At 45.3% G+C, this 19,661-nt stretch overlaps 1 protein-coding gene across 1 annotated transcript in view; it reads right to left on the bottom strand.

Annotated features, from left to right (window-relative positions):
- Positions 1 to 603: 603 nt before the first annotated feature.
- The window catches only part of GRIN2A (glutamate ionotropic receptor NMDA type subunit 2A), a 140,137-nt gene continuing 121,079 nt past the window's right edge, over positions 604 to 19,661 (bottom strand). The window contains exons 11-13 of the mRNA XM_063143369.1: positions 10,959 to 11,146; positions 5,595 to 5,833; positions 604 to 2,397 (exon numbers count right to left, since the gene is read on the bottom strand). Coding sequence (XP_062999439.1) covers positions 604 to 2,397; positions 5,595 to 5,833; positions 10,959 to 11,146 — 2,221 coding nt within the window. The remainder of the gene's footprint in view (positions 2,398 to 5,594; positions 5,834 to 10,958; positions 11,147 to 19,661) is intronic.

Raw genomic sequence — 19,661 nt, forward strand, 5'->3', positions numbered from 1 at the left:
TATTAAAAATAAAGTTTGGGAGGACAGAATTACATTAGGTGAAAGTGCTAGAAGGACTCAGTCTGATGGACAAGGTAAAATAACCATCCTAATATAAAAATAACATAGTTGCCAACATGTATCGGGGTTATTCCAACATGAATGACCATCAATGGTGGCCATTTTTGACCAATGTGAATCCATCCCTAAAGGCATATTTATGCTACAGATTGAAACTTATTAAATGGTCATTCCCTTTTCCTGGAGAACTATAATTCTGTAAGGGAAACCAGGGATCTCTAACAAAGAATCCTAAACACCATTACCAAGATACAATTCTCAGGGTGCTTTGGGGGGACCCCTAGCAGTGGAAAGCTGTATAAAACCAATTATTTACGTTTGTAGTATAAACATGCCCTTGGAGGGGTTGTTCTTCCCTTTCTTATTTTTCTTTCCTTCTCCATTTTTTTGGTATAACTGTGCAACTGATTGACGACGTACTGATTCAATATACGGAAGGCATTGCAAACCCCCAATTTCTACCGCCCTGCTAAGGAATATCCTCTTTGCATTTGAGATGCTGGCAACTATGTTTCCCTATAGATAAAATTGTTAATGGAAAAGCTAAACGTCTGATTCAATGCTAGGCATCTTCTTATACACGCGTCTATTGCTGCAGGAATTTAAAACTCTTGGAGCCGAGTAAACGCTATTCTGATTTGCAACATAAGGCCTCCCATGCTCCGAAATGTACATGTCGTTGTGGACCCGGCCGTCTCTGGAACAGTACGAGGTGGTCGATTTTATCGACGACCTTGAGTAACTATCATTTCTCGCTTTTGTGGGTAATGATTGTTTATAAAGGCCCGCGGGGCTCCGCCCGAGGACCAAGTGCTGGTCGTCGCAATAAGTGTGCAGAAAAGGGTTCTCCGCAGAGCGGTCGAGATACAGGGACTTGATCCTCTTACCGTCGTCCAGAGTGCGTGTGAAAAGCGGAGCCTGGTTGCTCAAGAGTTTGCTTTGGGGAGCATTAAACAGGTTTGCATAAGGGCTGCCTTCCAGAAACTTCTCTTTCTCTTTCAGGCTTACGCTTCGAGCCGGCCGCCCAACGTCGATTTCCCGGGGCTTGTCAAGAAGGTTGTCGAACGAATGCTGCCTGCTAATCTTCAGCTTGCTTTTTTTTTGAGGCTGGGTTTTGTTGTTCTGCACCCAGTCGTGCCGATACATCTCTTCCCGTTGCGTAGAGTTGGCGCTGTCCTGCAACATTTGGTCTTCGTCGATGTCGTAGAGGTTCCCCATCCGCACGCAGGCATCGCACTTGTAGGGGGACCGACTCAAATAGTGTCCTGCGTAACTGGGAAGACTGGAAAGGCAACTTCTGCAGTGTGTGGACGTCTGCCTGTATCTGTCGTTGGCTTCGCCGAAGGAAGCGTTCTTATCTTTTAAGCTATAGTGCTTTGAGTAGAACTTGTACTGATCATTACTTGGAAGACTTTCTTCATTTGGCAAGGGAGTCCTGTCACTCTGTTCAGCCGTTCGGTAGTTGTCGTTGTGATCCTGATAAATGTCAGAGAACTCCATAGACTCTGGAAGAATAATATTCTCAATATACTGGGGTGGATCTAGATGAAAGCCGCAGTCTTTATCTGCATCGATGATGTAAATTTTATCCCGGGGCAGAGACTGTTTGTTTTTCAGATATGTCAACTCTACTTCACTACAGTCCTTCGGATATTTCGATACGGGCCTTTTTTTAACGTTGTCCTTCGACTTGTGGGGCTTGTTGTTGTTTTCAGGCTCCATGTGGCAGGTGGCTCGGCTTGAGGTATCCGAAACATCGGAGCGAACAATCTCTTCGGGGAGGAACCGTGAGCCTTTCAGAGAGTGCTGCCGGTTTTCGTCGGCTTCGTTCTCCCTCTGAGAGCCTTGGCGAATGGATTCTTGGCGCAACGATTCAACGGATTTCCGCCACAGCTGCCGTGGGCGCGAGTTTCCTTTGGCTTCAGCCGCAACAGCAACTTCCACCGTGTTTGGGTTGGATTCGTTCAGCGTCAGCGGGTGCTGTCCTTGGAAAACGTAGTTGTTGAGGTTGTCCTTGTGCCGATTGCCCATGAACGTCTGGAGCTCGCTCATATTGTCACTGAAAATGTTCTCCTTTGGTGGGAAAGGCCTGTTGTTGTCAGCGAAGATGATATTCCCCTTATCCATCATCATGTCCATGATTAAGGAGCCCCTGTGAATGAAATCGGCTGTTCTTTTGGGGGAATTCATCTGTGAGGGGTTCATGTTGGTGATGTTGGTCATATTCTTGGCTGACCGCAGGAGCTTCAACATATTCGTTTGAGAACTCGTCAGAGTGAAGTTGGGCGATTTCTTCTTCTCCTCAATGTGCACCCCATGAATGCAGCTGTAAATACCCTGCAATGGTTCCAACATGAAACAGGTGACATTTCAAATCATCAACTCTTCGAATGAATGCATTTGAAGATTTTACACAGGTCATTACTTGTAGCACTACATTTATTTTATTTAATTTACAGCTTGGTCCTTCCAAGTAGCCTAGTGAGAAAACATTGGGCATTATGGGAATTGAACCAGGAGCCCTGTGGAATTAGGCACATATTCCCTGCATCATCAAGGGGTGCTATCTGAAGATGGGAATTGTTGATGGTTCAAGTCTTGATATGAACCAGGAATAGATGACCCAAAAGAGCCAATCCTGTACCACCTCTTGCTATTCAGCTCAAGCTCTGCTCCCTTCCCTTGTCATGAACAACCTGTTGATGCAGTAAGCCATTTGCTTTACCCTCTGGGCTTTCAGAATGTCATCCTGGTTCAGACTTAAAGTCCAGTACCCACCCACCCCAATCATATGAATCTGGGAAACCCACAGGCTGTTCTGCCTGCCACCCACACTATTTCAAGCTTCCTGCTGCATCTCCAGGTGCCAAAGGTGAGACGATGGTAGCATTTGATGCACAATGGTGTGACAGGTGGCTACCAGGAAAAGAGCCTTCTCTGTACTGTTTCCCACCCCCCCCACCCCCCCGATGTGACTGTGGCAGGAGGGACTACAGAAAATGCCCTTCCTGGGGAGATCCACCTGGCATCTTCCCTATATAGATTTAGCCACCAGGTTAAGACCTTCCTCTTGCAACAGGCATTTAATCTTAAATCAGTTGCTCTGTTCGTTCATTTTCCAGCTGAGTCTTTAATGGTTTTAAAATTTGTAATGTTGAATATTGTATTCTTTCAATGTATTCATACTGTAGCCCTGAAGGTTGTGAGCTATCTCCAGTGTTCGAGGCAATAAGCCTGCATGCACCAGTTGCTGGGGAACATGGGTGGGAGGGTGCTATTGCACCATGTCCTGCTTGTTCATCCCTGGCCGATGGGACAGGTTCTTGCTAAGTTCTAGCTTCCTCTGCATTTTTAATGGGCATAAGCAGGCAGAGAATACAGTCGAGTCTGGTTCTTTCCCGCACACTAGGAAAAAATCACTGATCTGCCATCAGCTGTCAGTCATAATAGCAGCCAAATGGAGCAATAAATGGTGTTACTAATCAACCTTCCAGCCCAGTTTGTGAGCATCTGACTTCTGTTCAAAATAGATTGCTGGACTGGATAAGTTGTGTTGGACCCAGCAAGGCCTTTTTCGGTTTTGGCAATAGGGATGGATTTGGAATATCTTTCAATTCAGTTTTGACCAGAATTTGCCCTGTTCACACCTCCCAGACCTGAACACAGATTCAAATGCAAAGTGCAGTTGTAGTCCATAGATGTTTGAGCTCACAATGCAGTTTGCAGAACAAAAGGAAGGCATTTGAAACATCCATACGTCTGAAAAACATGTACGAAAAGATGGGAGAACCATGGGAGAAAAATTTGTACACTTCAGAAATGTGCACAACTGACGCATACATTTGGAGAAATGAGCAGACAAATGCACATAGGTTTTCAGGCCAATTTTTTTTTAAAAAAAATGGTGCTTGCAATCTGATTCAAACACAAGTTGAAACGGGTTTTGAGATGGAATTCAGAGAGCTCTGATGGGCTTGAGTTTTGCTGATTCGTACACCCCTGGAAAGCAATTTTGTGCACACATGTAGGCTGTTTATGAAGACGTTCTGCAAACCAGCAGAAAAAAAGAGGTGCCTGTTTCAGAGCCAGGAGGCTGAATTTTTGATAATATTATTGCCAAGTCTTTCTCTCTCTCTCTCTCTCAATCTCCTCATGTAATTAAGCATCTAGCTCAGTAGTACCATCCAATTATTTTCCATACACTTTGGCGAGGATAGAATTGCAGAGTCAATTAACTGATTAAAAAGAGAGGGGGAGGAAGCCACCACTACCACCACTGGAAGTGGCCAAAGATTAAAACTAAGCATATTTACAGCTTGTATCTAAACAAGTAACTTATTTGGAAATAAAAAATCCACTGGTTGCATAATCACCCATTTTTTAAAAAAAGAAAAGCAAGAAAGTTGGCATGGTCTCTTCTGGACAAATGACTTCATTTATAATGCTAATTGCACTTATTGAAGCCGTCTAGTTAATTGGGAAGATGTGGCCGAGGTGCTCAGCTTTATCATTCCATGCGGGGAAATGCAAGCTCAGATGGATTGGCCTTTCCGAGTTATGAATGTGCTGGTGTGGAAATGTGGCAAGGGGAGCCAGCGACTTCACTGAGAGGGTGAGACCTTGGGATTCAGTCATCTGTATGAGTCTGTGTGTCTTTTTCCAAGTGAGTTTTTCCCCCCTAGTTTCTTTAAAGGCTACAATGGCCCAAGCCTTGCGGGGTTCATGGAACACCTTCTACCTCATAAACCTCCCCAACTCCTGAACATCTGGAGATGTGTTCCCAGCTCACCACCCTTCTTTCACTTGAGCTGGGGTGAGACTAAGGTTCGGGTGATAAACCAATGGCTTTGATGTTGAAGGCTGAAGGCAAGTCACGTGCCGCAGTCTGATCAGGAAGGATCCTCTTGAAGTTGGGGTAAGTATAAAGTGGTGTGATAGAAGTGGCCAAAAATGGCTTCCATGTGGACAGTTTATCAGGGGCAAACAGGTGCCCTCCAGATGTTCTGGACTACAACCCCCTTGGCCAGCATTCCAATCATTGGGGATCATGAGAGTTGTAGTCCAAAGTATCTAGGGGCACCAGGTTGCCTACTCCTGGGTTAAGGTATGTGTTATTGGTCATATACAACAAAATACGCAGTGTGCGTACGTAACCGGGAAGGAGGTTGCTTAGATGGATGGCCCAGCAAACTTCAAGTAATGTGTGTCCATGGCAAATCAACAGATAACATAAATGGTTCCTGTGAACACAGAAACAGATTGGCCAGGCTCCAGACACCCATTTCAGAATGCCTAGATGCTTTATATGCACCCAGGGTGAGCTTTTGACGTGTGTGTTTTCCTTGAACGTGCTTGGCTTTGTTCTTAACATCACTCTCAAAAGTGGCTTGCCATGCAAACTTTGGGGGAGCAGAGGCCGCTGAGATGCTTTTTTAGGAACTTAAAACCAAAGACCCTTTGCTAAGGTATGTGGAACTATGGTTCTTTGGGATCCTGGTTATTGACTGGTGAAATTAGTAAAAAATGAAACTAACCCTGCTGATAGAAAAGAGCAATCCTGTCCTGTCGGAGCAAACCCCAGTGAAGCAGAACCTCAGTTTCCAGTAAAACAAGTGCTCCCACACGAAGGTGATCAGGCTGAGTGCCATCGCAGCAGCAAGCATGTAAAACACCCCGGCCATGTTGTCAATATCCAGCTGACTGCTCATGACCTCATTCTTCTCGTTGTGACAAATGCCCGTCAGCCACAAAGTTTCCAGTTCCTCCATTTCTCCTAGAGAACAAACATCAAGAAAAACAGAAAGCAAGGCATCCAAGGTTAGGACATGGAAACCAGGAAACTGGCACATACTGTCAAGATGGTTGGTCCTCGTGCCTTCCAGAGTGCAACAGAGAACTCTGGTGAGGATGAAGCACCTGGAGCTTTCTCAGAGGTCGTTCAGTTCAGCAGCTCAATCTGGGCTGTTCTGGCCAGAGAGCACAGCCCTGCTGTGACCCTCTGGTTCAGAGGATGAGTTCCCAGCAGAACTAGCCTCACTGAAATTTAAGACTGGGAAACCAGGTGAGGGCCCTTTGAAGTCCAGTGGGCTCCTCCAGGCTGGTGTCTTTCAAGAAAAGATGCCTTTCCGCTGCCATCTTTGAAAGACTCTCAGGCAATTTCAAGGCCAGCAAACTTATTGGAATGCCGATGAAAGAACCTCAAGAGCAGCAACACAGAAGGTTTCGTTCTAAAAAATATCAAAAAAAAAATCCCCACCCCATGATATTCACTAAGGCCGTTGCTAGTCCTACCTGAAAGTCCGGTCGGGAGGAGGGGCGAGCCCGCGCTGCAGCTAGCGTGGGCTACCGCCCCAGTCTACATGTCACACGCAACGGGCTATAAGAAAGCCCCGTCATGTCTGCCATTTTTAATTTTTTTTTGTCTTAAAGGGCCAGGTGCACAGGAGCACACCAGCGACCAAGGTAAGTTTTTTAAAAAAAGATTCCCCACTCCCCCCTGCCCCCAATCCCTCCATCTCTCCCCAGCTGCAATCTCTCCCCCTCCCCGATCTCCCCACCTCAACTCTGATCTCCCCCCCAATCTCCCCACCCTGGCTCCAATTTCTCCCCCCCCCCGTATCTCCCCACCCCAGCTTCAATCTCCCCCCCCCGATCTCCCCACCTCAGCTCCAGTCTCTCTCCCCCAATCTCCCCACCCCAGCTCCAAACTCTCCCCACCCCAGCTCCGATGGGCCCAGCGCTCCTGTGGAGCACTGTGTCCCATGCACGGCTTCTCCCAGCTACACGTAAGACGCGTAGCTGGGGAAAGCCATGGAATGGGCTAGACCTTCCGTGGTCCCGGCCTCAGCCCAGGACTGCGGAAATATCAGGCTACAAGCAGAGCCCGTTACCCCGGGCCAAGGGACAGTTGACCCCTGCCTGACCCCGGGATCCCCTGTGCATCATCTGGATGCACAGGGGCAAGCCCTGGTGTCAGCCCAGGCTAACCCCTGGTCTAGCAACGGCCTAAGGTACCGACAAGCACAATACTGCTCTCCCCACTACTAACCTGATTAGAAAGTCACTTCTTCCACAACTCAGATTTATTTGCTTATTTTTCTGGGTGGGGGGAAAAAAAATCCAAATCTGCTGGTTTGCGAACGGCAGACCAGAAAACTCAACCCAGTCTGCAGACGTCACGCGGACCAGACTAAATGCATTCCTAACATCCCCCGTGGCTACTAAGGAGAGGTCCTTTTGAGCAGTCTGGCTGTCGAAAGTCCTCCCCAGAGGAACTCGCCTGGTGCCCGCATTGTGGTCTTGCCGCTGCCAGGGGAGAACCGTTTTATCCTCCCAGGCACTTTAATTCTTCAATTTAAAATCTGTCATTGTGTTTTACATCCTTACACTGCTGCTGGCTTTTATTTGGGTTTTATAATGCAGCTTTATATTGTGTTTGGTCATGTTCTTTATATTGTTATCGTTTTAACTGCTGTGAACCACCCAGAGAGTTTTAGCTATTGGGTGGTATAGAAATGTAATATACAGTTACATAGAATGACAGATAGCGCAAGGAGCCCTCCGTCTGGAAGCCACGAATGACGCTTGCACGGTGGTTTTTAAAAGACAACTGCAGGAAAAATCTACTTCACCAATGCAAGCCCACCCCTATTGATTTGCCCTAAAAAATAAAAAAAAATAAAAAAGAGCCAGTTTTGGACGCTAATGTGAGAACTGAATAATTATAGAGTAAAGTAACATGTGCATATGCTAAAACCGGTCTTTTCCTTTTAAAAAAGAGAAATGAAAAACGCTGATGGGCTTGTTGTGGTTTCGGTATAAATAGAGAAAATAGCTGTAAAGAATTACTGAGATAAGATGATCTCCCTTTTGTTACAAAGCTGATGTAATTAGAGGGGAGAAAGTGGCTATTCAAGGCATGACAAAGAGTTAATCTCTTTGGCTCTGAGGGTTTGCAGGGAGGAGAGAAAATCAAGTTCCAGGAGGACTTTTTTAAAAAAATCATTGAATAAGTCACTGCAAATGCACCACACTGACGCATCCCTCATAACTCCCACGTAACGTTCTCTGCTTTGGTGAGTGCCGGAGGGCCTCCCGTTGAAGGCATTGGAGATGAAAATTAAGAAGAGGAGACACCCTGAATGTACGCCAAGGAAAAAAAATCCTGAAGGTTTCTCTCTCTCTCTCTCTCTCTCTCTCCCCCCCCCCCCCCCCCGTTTTAACAAAATTGCTGGGGACCTTTTTCTCCCACCCTCGCTATGGGCCTCCTGCCTTTTGAAACTTTAAAAATAAACATTTTATGTTATGTTTCCAAAGTTTTCTCTGTCGCCATGATATTTAAACATTAGAAAGGTGGACAGATTGCAGCATTTCCATGTGTGCCAGGACTTTGCATTGCTAAAGATGACAGTGCCTCCAATGAGGCCATCCTTATTATGGGATGGAGCTTCCAGGTTAAAGCTCCATGACGTGGGGCAGGGCTGCTGAACCTCTTCCACCCAAATTCAGTTTCGGAGAAGACCTTGGGAGCCACATCCCAGTGGTGGGCAGCACCAAAGGCAAGAGGCACGGGACACAAATACCAAAAACTTTCAGCATATTTCAGCTTACAGCTTTTACTGCCAGTAACTAAGAGTGTTTCTGGATGCGGCCTTTTATCCTGCCATCGCCACGCTTCGTTTACGGAAGGGAGGTCCAAAACGACGTCTTCAGCTTGTCACCCTCCCGTGTTTTCCCACCACTTCTTCCACCTTTTGTCTTAAGAATTTGACCTAGTTACAACTCCAATAATGTGATGCTGCAAATGAAGTGCATTATTTGAAATACGCACACCTGCCCAAAGAGCCAAAATTGACAATTAGCAGCTGCTGCTGCTGCTGCTGTTGCATTCTGCACAGATCAAATTCATGTAATCCCCTTTTCTGGGTGCCCTTTCCGGGTTAGAAAAATTGACTTCAAAAAACAAGCTCTCCTTGGAAAAGAGATGACTGAGTAATAGCTATCAAAGCTATTCACGAGCTAGTAGCTATCTATAGCCTGGCACGATCCTGTTCTTCAAGGCTCAATGGACAGCAGAGCAGGACTTCCAATATTATTCTCTCTCTCAGGCTTTGCAAAGTGTAGTCTTTTCACCACCTTCACTCCTGCAACTTTTCATTCTCCTGGCTGTTTTCCACCACCACCACCCCTGCCCCGGCTTAGCGAGGGCACTAAACATATCAACAGAAAGCCAAAGACATCACCGGGGATGCATGTGTGTGTGGATGTTCTGCCTGTGTACAACGCTGGGACACTATGGCCTGGTTAAAAGGAAGGAAGAAAAATGTAGCCACGACGCTTGCAAAATGTGGCGTCAGTGTTTAAGGCACCTTTAAGGGTACAAGATAAAGACAAAGAGTGCAAGATAAAAACAAACAACGCAACACAATAAAATGCAACTAAAACTAGGGTGACCATATGACCGGATTTGCCCAGATTTGTCTGGGTTTTTGCCGACAAATCCGGGAGGGGGAGGGGAAATCCGGATTTTTTTTCCAAAGAGCAGCTCTAATGGGAATTAACAAAAATGCTTATAACTCCATCATTTTTTAAGATAAAGTCATGAAACCTGGCACAATGGTAGCTCTTAGGAAGGGCTTTAGTCATACCAAATTTGAAACAGATCCGTTCATCCATTGATTTTTTAGGAATTTTTTAAAAATTGAGGTTTTAAAATTATTATTTTTAAAATCGTCATCTTTAAAGATAAAGAGATGAAATTGGCGCCATGATTGCTCTTAACAAGGACTTTAGCTATGCCAAGTTTGGAACAGATCTGTCCATCCATTGAGTTTTAGGATTTTTTAAAAAAGTTTGAGGTTTTAAAATTATTTTTTTTAAATAATTTTAACATGGTGACCATGTTGTCCTCCTTTTTGGTTTCCAAAATATGGTCAACCTAACTAAAACAGTGTCTATGAGCCCAGAAAATAGTAAATGGCCTGTAAAAAGCAGACCTCTCCTGAACTCCTTCAAAGAAGAGGCCTGGGGAATCCCCAACAGAAGTTCCTTCCAGAGGTGAGAGGGCATTACCAAAAAACCACACACACACCTGTACTCACCAAACTAATCACCCTGGGTGGCAGGCAAGTGAGGAGGGCCCCTATGGCTGCCCTCAGAGTGTGGGCAGGTGAGTACAGGTAAGAGCAACCCCTCAGGTAGCTTGGGCCCACACTATTTAAGGGTTTACATGCAATGTATCTTTGCAGACAAGGGACCCAGAAGATGTGCTGCACCCCCAACAAATGTGCAGAGAGGGAGAGCATGCGCCATTCATCATAATGACGGACATTTTGCTAGTCGACGCTCAGCAACAGCACCTGGGGCTATTTTCAAGCCTGTTCCATGTAAGAAGTTGGCTTATACTAGAACAAACTATTTTCTCTATCCAGACCAAAACTGGCCTGGTTCAGACAACACCCTAAACCATGCTGCTTAACCACAAAATGGTTAAGGGAATGCAGTTAAGCAGCATGGTTTGGCGTGTTGTCTGAAAGAGGCCAATGTCTGTTCTCCCCAGCAGTGAATCTCCAGTAGAAGAGTATTTCCAATAACCTGCTGTCCAACCTATTTAATTGGAGATGCTAGAGATTGAACTGGGAAATTTCTGGATGCAAAACAAGTGCTCTAACTAGGAGCTAGGGTTCATCGACATCTAGAAGAGCATGGCATTTGGAGCTGTGGTCGCCATTGCAAAATGAAACGCATGACTTTGCAAACATGTTACATTGCAAGCTGTCCTGAGAACTTTTTGTTATAGGGCGGCTGATAAAAGCACTTGTTAGCAGCAGCAGCAGTAGCCATGGAGGAGGATTCCTGGAAGGTGAACAGGAGGAGGAGCACACTTCCTTTTGGCTTACCATCCCCCACAAATTGCAGGAGCGCAAGATCAATTGCCCTCTTCCATGGTGATCCCTTCTGGAGAGCGATGCCGTAGCCTGTGGTGGCAAAGATGTAGCCGCTGCCAATGGTCACCAGTTTGCACCCCTCGTCTCGCCCGGCCTTGTAGTTCAGCACTGCCGCGTCATAGATGAAAGCGTCCAACTTCCTGAAATAAAAGAGGGTGTTTTACAAACCAAATGAAACAGCAGAGGGGCAGTGGAGCTTCCTTCGTGCCCCCTTGATGCTGTTGAGGCCCTAACAGCATCTTAGACAGGTTCAGCAGCAGCAAGAGAGGATTTCTGATCTACACACAACACTTTCAACATTGCACAGTAGGGGAGGGTGGTCACCTTAGATGTTTATGGAACTCAACCCCATGGAAAACGGAGGTGGTCACTGCGGCAGGATCTACATGACTGCTTTAAGATGGTTTATAACAGTAGTGACAACTGTTGGGGCCCAGGACACACCCCATAGACAGTTTTCAAACCATTTTCAAAGTGTCATATCCTGCTTGGTGTAGATATGACCTATATTAATTGGCATTAGAAAGAGGCAAAACAAATTCATGGAGGAATTTGGCCATGAGGAATTTGGAATTTGGCAAGAAGGGAGAGGACCTTTTCAGTGGTGGCCCTCCAATTATGGAATGATCTCCCCGACGAGGCTTACCTGGCACCAACATTGTTATCTTTCCAGCGCCAGGTTAAGACCTTTCTCTTCTCCCAGGCAGTTAACAACATGGGCTGAGTTTGTTTGTTTTTAACAGACCCCAGAATAGCTGTTTGTTTTAACTTTTGTAAACTGCCCAGAGAGCTTCAGCTATGGGGCAGTATATAAATGCAATAAATAAATAAATAAATAAATAAATAAATAAATAAATAAATGATAGCTAAACAAGGATCATTATATTATGTGAACTGCTTAGGGGTTTCGTTATATTAAGCAGTAAAGATCACAAATTCATGCTTTTTATACTGTATTTTGTATTTGTGTTTTTAACCTGTTGGTTGTTTTATTATGGTTTTAATTTTTGTGAACCGCCCAGAGAGCTTCGGCTATTGGGCAGTATAAAAATGTAATAAATTAAATAAATAAATAAATAAAACAATTTCAGAGGCAATTTGCCACCATGTACCACTTTGGGCCATAATCCATGGGCTAGACTGTTTGCTTCTATAGACTGCTTGTGGCCTTAGTTTGACTACATGGATTATACCAAGATGAAGCAAGAACTAGTACTACATAAGGATGATCTCAGTGCAACCCTTTTTCTAAAGATTGAGGTTGCTCTCTGTCCATCAAGCAAGCAAGTGGTAGCAATGATAAAGAAGAAGAAAAGAATAAAAAGACTTTGAGGAGACCTTCTAGACTGTGCAAGGATATATTTGGTAGTATATGTACTGTATGTACAAAGTTTCTTGTGTAATTTTTTATTCAGTCAGTCAGTCCACCCTTTCTCTGAGGACCTCAAGGCAGCATAGATGCCCCCCCCCCTCATTTTATCTCCACAACAGCTCCATGGGGTAGGTAGGTTAGGCTGAGAGATACTGATGGTTCAGTCACTCAGTGATTTCACTGAGGACTCACACCTGGATCTCCCCAGTTCTGGTCCAGCACTCTAACCACTACAAAACACAGCCTCACTGTATGGAGGTTGGAGTGGATTTTATCCAACATATTGATCTGCAACCACCTCTAAAGATCAACTTTTTTAAAAAAAAAGCATCATGAAAATTGCAATATGTTTCAGTCAGTCTTTGCTATGTGCTCTTGTCTTATAAAACAAATCTCTTGGCAGAGAGAAATAAATAAAATACAATGAAAACACTGGGGAATTATAAAAGAAGAAGGTGGAAATTAATTCTCTTGTCAACTACTGGAAGCCCTTCCAAGGCCATCTGATGGAACTACGTACATAAAGGATCTGTGTTTAAAATAGACTCAAAAATCTCCCTTCAAGGTTCATGGTCTCCTGCCCCTCGTCACTTCTACACCTCAAGAACAGTAGAGATGGATGGAGGTGCAGCGGAACATTTGTTTAAAAAAGTGTTCAGGGCAGTTCTTCATTACAAAAAGAAGAAAAGATGACTAATAATAAATAGAGCTGCTATCCCTCCTCCTGTTCTTCTGCAAGAGATCTAAGACCAGTAGTGAGAAGAAAGTATGAGATGGGCTAAATCATCATCAGAGAAACCTGCCTAAATGCGGGAAAGGACCATAGCTCAGGGGTAGAGTACCTGCCTTGTATAGAAAAAGTTCAATCCCCAGTATCTCCAGTTAGGGCTGAGGAAGACCCCCATCTGGAACTGGAGAGCTGCTTCACTGAGCCAGATGAACCAAGGGTCTGAGTCAGTATAAGGCAAGGGGAAAGAAGAAGATCCCATTCACGCCATTTTTTTTCTGTCTAGATCCAGGTCCTCCTCCAAGAGCCTACTCCGAGGGCAGCTCAGAGGATGGCAACCAGGGAGAGGGCCTTTTCAGTGGTGGCCCCCCAATTATGGAATGATCTCCCCGATGAGGCTCACCTGGCACCAACATTATCTTTTCAGCACCAGGTCAAGACTTTTCTCTTCTCCCAGGCATTTAACAGCATTTAACAACATATGCTAAGTTTGTTTTTTAATGGACCCCAGAACTGTTGTTGTTTAAATGGATACTGTTGTTTTATACTTTTGTTTTTATAGTTTTGATGGTTTAAAATTTTGTATACTTTTTAATGTTTACTGTATTTAACTTTTGTAAACTGCCCAGAGAGCTTCGGCTATGGGGCGGTATAGAACTCTAATAAATAAATAAATAAATAAATAAATAAGGATCCCTTGTTAAGGCTTCCAAGAACTTGTTAAGGCATATAAACTAGGGCTGTGCTCCACTCCGTTTCAGAGCTTAGAAGCAATAGCAAGGCGGCCTGATTCACCTCCAACAAAGGCGGAGACTAAGCGGGTTGGGGGGGCTGTGGATCAGGGCGAGGGGGGCCTTACCTGGCGCCGCCACTGCCACCACAGTCCATGCAGCGGCGGCGGCAGAGCCAGGAAAGGGGGCAGGGGGGAAGGGACTTACCTGAGTCCGTTGTGTTCCGGCAGCGGCTTCAACTGAGCCCAAGGACTCTCGGGCTCAGTTGAAGCAGCCGCCAGACCCCAACAGACGCAGGTAAGGGGGAGGAGGGAGGGGGTCTTACCTGTCGCCACCACCACTGCAGAGCTCTGATTCAGATCTGGAGCTCTGCAGAGGAGCGGACCATAGGCGGATCGACATGGGGTGGAGCGGACCTGATCCGGAATTTGTGTTTCGGGTGCAGAGCGGATCGGGGTGGGGGGTTCGTGCACAACCCTAATATAAACCCATTAAAGCAGAAAGTAAGAATTTAGCAAAGACCCACTAAAGGAGACTCTAGCCCTAACCTCTCCCACAATGCCCCATCAGTATGCTGCTACTGCTGCTGCTCTCTGCACAAGCTCCATCACGCAGCCTGAGGAGATACTCCAAACCAAGCCCTTCTGCACCTCTTTCCAACAGCAGCCTGCCAGATGCCCCCCCACACGCAAAGCATGAAGACAAGAACTCTCTGCCACTTCTGCCTGCCAGCAACTGGTACTCAGAAGTAGCGATGGGTGGATCTGCCTGGTCCATTTCTGCAGACACCCCCCTTTCCCTCCTCCAAGTCTGTTCTGTACTAGTTCAGTGTGGATTTTATTAATTTTTTAACAGGAAACAAATCCATATGGTGTTTTTTTTTAAAGAATGATACTAAGTCACCAGTGAATTGTAGTAAGAGACATCTGTTCCAGGAATTTCTGCAGACGTTTGTATAAGTAACCCCCCAAAGAAGGCTTTAAATTAACAGTAGGCCAAAAAACGTTGGTCTTCTTCCAAATACTTCTTTTGTTCTAGCATCCTGAGACTTTCTCTCCGTCTTTGGGTCTATTTTGGATGCTCCCCACTTACGCATCTTCGTATTTTTTTTAATGCACATTTTTTTGCATATTCTTCAAATTATACACATCCACCCATGGGCTAAAGTGTGTTCAGATGCATTTTTGAAACGTACATGCTTTTTTCTTCTTTGCACACATTTCAACTATGTGTATGGTATCAGAAGCATTTCCCCCCATTCCCCTGAACCCATCATACTGTAACTCTGAAAATGTATGGATTTCTGGTCAGCATTTGTTTCTGGGTGGTGTGGATTGGCAAAATGTCCAAAAACTAATGATACTAAAATCTGACGGAGCAAATTTCTCACATATCTGAGATGCACAATGCCTCTCAAAACAGGAGGTTGCATAGAACCAAGAGGACCAGTAGCCACTGAATTTTTCTAATCCCCTTTAACCCACGTAATCTAGTGGTCATCACTCTACCACATGGCACCAGATTAATAAATCCATAAATCAATGAGGCACGGTGAGATGGAGGACTTTATTTTGTCCATTCTGAATCTCCTCCTAGTTTCATGGACATCCCAGTTCAGGTTTTATGAGATAGGGAGAAAGCCCTTCTCTCTGACCGTTTTCTCCACACCGTACATCATTTTATAAGGTCTATCATCCCATCCTGCAGTCGCTTAATGATCTGATTCAGCATAAAGCAGGTACATCTTAGCATTATTTATTTATTGCATTGTTAAATGCTTCATGAAATAGATTTCTCTGCGCAGTGCAATTTAAAATATCATACTCAGTCTCACACAATAATAACGTAATAAAAATGCAACAGGATCACAATAAAGCACTAGCATCCAGCACGACATAAAACCAGGTAGACAGAGAGTGGCCACAGCGTGACAACATATAAAGATAAAAACCACCAGCAGTTAGAAGAGATAAAACCACAGCACTAAATAGGAGGTCTTAAAATGCAAACAAAATTCTAAAATACTTCAAACGAGAACACAAGAGAACACAAAAGTCTTAGCCTGGTGCTGAAAGGGTAGCAATGTGGGTGCCAGGTGTGCTTCACAAGAGAGCGCATTGCAGGGCTAAGGGGCCACCACCAAAAAAGGCCACTCTCTGATTGGGCCCGTTCAGACAACACGCTAAGCCATGGTTAGGCCACTAACCCTTTTGCAACAAATGGTTAGTGAGCGGGTTTAACCCGTGGTTAGGAATGGTTCACATGACATGCTAAGTTATTGTTCACACGACACACTAAGCCATCGTGTTTAGCTCAAAATGCTTAACCACTGTGGCTTAGCGTGTCGTCTGAACAGGGTCTTTGCCACACTCCAAACCCAATGCGAACTGGAGGGATTTTCCTACTAACCCCATCCTTCTCCAGCTATCACATTCTACTTTCTACAGATGATTCAATCCTGAAACCAAGGAAAGATTTTCCCCCATTGAACTAAAATATAAAGGCACTGAATGGAGAGAGAGAGAGAGAGAGAGAGAGAGAGAGAGAGAGAGAGAGAGATTTTTTTTAAAAAAGAGGCTATTCAAAGATTTAAAAGGGGATAAAAACACTTCCCCAACTCAGCCCCCGAGAGGCTATTTCATATCAAACACTCAGAAGGCAAACATTTTGGCCCCAAACAATTATATTTAGTGCGTGACTCACCGATAGCAGTGATCAAACACGAGTCATGACAGATTGCAAATGCCAAGGCACTGAACCATTTCTGGTTTACCCAGTGATTCTCTCCCTCTCTCTCTCTCTCTCTCTCTCTCTCTCTCTCTCTCGAGCATTTGCTAAATCTCCAGCATGCTTTCATGAAAGTGATGGCTATTTTTATCCCCAAGTCTTGAGAGTCACAGAGGAAAGTTTTGCGGAGTCCAGAAAAGGTCCCAAACACTCCAGCAAGGGAAGTCTCTGCAGCAGGTCGAGGGCTGTGTCTCTTCCCGAGCTGCTGCAGAGATAGATGCCCAGATAATCGGGAATTGCTGCATTTTGACCTCACCATTCACACGGCTATACAAGCAGAGCAGAAGCGCTCTGAGTGTCACCTGGAAGAAAACTGGAAGTCTCCTGCTATGAACAACTGCGGGGCTAAAACAGAAAGCTGTTAGTGGTGCATGGCTTTTTTCAGTGTAAACAGCCATTGCAGGAGAAGGTCCGCAGGACTGGGGCCACCACAGCATGTGAACATAAGAACATAAGAAAAGACCTGCTGGAACAGACTATCCATTCCAACATTTGGTTCACACAGGGGCCAACCAGACGCCCACAGGAAACCCACAAGCAGGACACAAGTGCAAAAGCAGCCTCCAGCCCATGTTCCCCAGCAACTGGTGTACATAGGCTTACTGCCTCTGATCCTGGCGGTATCACAGAGCCATCAGGAATAGTAGTCGCTAATAGCCTTCTCCTTCAAGAATTTATCCAACCCCCTTTTAAAGCCATCCAAATTGGCGGCCATCACTACGTCTTGTGGTAGTGAGTTCCATAGTTTAACTATGCTTTAACTATCATTGTACTGTTTATGAATTGTTGTAAACTCCTCAGAAAGCTTCAGCTATGAGGTGGTATAGAAATGAAATTAATAACAATAATAATAATAATAATAATAATAATAATAATAATAATAATAATAATAATAATAATAATATCTGCTTGTGTGAAGTCCTTTCTTTTATCATTCCTGAATCTCCCATCAACCAGCTTCATGGGATGACCCCATTGGGTTCTAGAATTACGGGAGAGGGAGAAAGATGTCTCCATAGCCACAGTCTCTCTCTTTATCTCCCCACCACCACTGACGTCCTGGCCATGACAGCAGCAACACCCCAAAGATGCTATTTTCCCTGGAAGGAAAGCTCGAGAGCCATTTCTCAAAGAACCATGGTGAGTGGCAAGGACTGAACACTCCTCCCGATGAAGAATGGTCCTGATCCTGCCCACCACTGGTGGCTATTCCCATTTGGATCAAATGTAAACGTCTGTTCATTGCTTTCCCACAATTCACGGCATGCTGCGCTTGGCCCCGGGCCAGCCTCCCTACAGCTGTGCTGAGCCCCAAATCCAAAACCTGACCGGGTGCAGCGGAGCATACTATCCCGGGGACAGAAAAATCAGTACGAGCGCCATGACAAGATGAAATCCTGTCTTCCCCGCAGTTGCATAACTCTGTGCCAAAGCTGTTATCGGCACTGTTGCCTGAGCAGCGCATAGCCATCCATCACAGCGCGAGGAAATAAGATTTCCCTGACAGGGCCGCGTCGCTTAACTCTCTTTATAAAAAGACTCGTTGAGAGAGAAAGTAGAAACAAATCGCTTCAACGCTCGATACAATCCCGGTGTTCATTACACATCTTTCACACAAAGTTTTTCAAAGTGGGAGTCAGCGAGATTCGCAAGAGTCTCTCTCTCTCTCTCTCTCTCTCTCAAGATGGAGCCACACTTGCTGTGTTGCTGGAGGAAGGAGAGAGAGACCACTGTTAGAGGAATCACACTGTGAAAGGGAAACAGGAGCTGCCTTATGTAAGGCAGACTAAATGTCCATTGAGCCCAGTATCATCGAGAGAAGGAGCCTTCCTATCCAATCCCTTTCCCATGTTACAGCAGCTTCACCAGCTACCCGTCTATTTCCAGGCAGAATTCAAAGTGCTGGTTATGAGCCATAAAGCCCTATAGGGCTTAGGACCAGGCTACCTGAAAGACAACCTTCTCCCACTTGTGCCTGCCCGCTTCTTCAGATCTTCTGGAGAGGCCATTCTTTCAAGGCCACCACCTTCAGAGGTATGTTTACTGGCTATCCGAGGGAGGGCCTTTTTGGTGGCCGCTCCCAGGCTGTGGAACTCCCTCCCAAGGGAGGCTAATGTCACTCCCTCTCTGCTATCCTTCCACTGGCAGGCAAAGACCACCTTGGTCAAGAAGGCCTTTGGCCTGTAAATGGGACTGGTGGGTTGGGTTCTGTTTTTATTCCATAAATATTATGCTTTGATTCTACTTTAATGTGTTTTATTGTTTTAATCTATTTTAAATTTATGTATTTATTATATTTACATTTATAACCTGCCTTGTTTGTTTGATTGATTGTTTGATGCATTGAGTGACAATTTTGTGAACCGCCCAGAGAGCTTCGGCTATTGGGCGGTATAAAAATGTAATAAATAAATAAATAAATAAATAAATAAATAAATTTGTAGTCCAAAGGTAGAGTATAAATCAAATAAATACTCAATGACTGGAAGACCCTCACCTCAGAGGCTCCTGACCATCCCATGCAAGGCAAGAGGAACTGCAGAGGTGATCTTGGCCTCCTTGGCCTCCTGCCCTAAAGGCTATCAATGGCTACTAGCCTTGATGGTTGTGTGCTATCTCCAGTATTCGAGGCAGTAAGTCTGTCTGCACCAGTTGCTGGGGAACATGGGTGAGAGGGTGCTGTTGCACCATGTCTTGCTTTGTTGGTCCCTAGTTGACAGCTGGTTGGCCATTATGTGAATAGACTGCTGGCCTAGGTGGACCCTTGGTCTGATCCAGCATCAGGGTGCTTCTTATGTTCTTATGACTGTGCTTCGGACGGGTAAGGAAGGGTGCTGGAGAGGCCTCAGGATAGCTCATATCCTGGCCTCTGTGGTCTCCTCCCCTCCCCACCCACAGAACCGCCCCCTTTACCCCCTTTAAGGTTGCTCTTTCCACACTGGCTCTATCTCAGAGGAAGCAACACTGACAGATTTGCCCATCCCGAATATTCAGAGAAAATTCGGCCAAGCGGCTTTTTTTCCTAGGGGAAGGGCAAG

Source organism: Elgaria multicarinata, chromosome 17, assembly GCF_023053635.1.
Source record: "Elgaria multicarinata webbii isolate HBS135686 ecotype San Diego chromosome 17, rElgMul1.1.pri, whole genome shotgun sequence".
NCBI classification, from domain to species: Eukaryota; Metazoa; Chordata; class Lepidosauria; order Squamata; family Anguidae; genus Elgaria; species Elgaria multicarinata.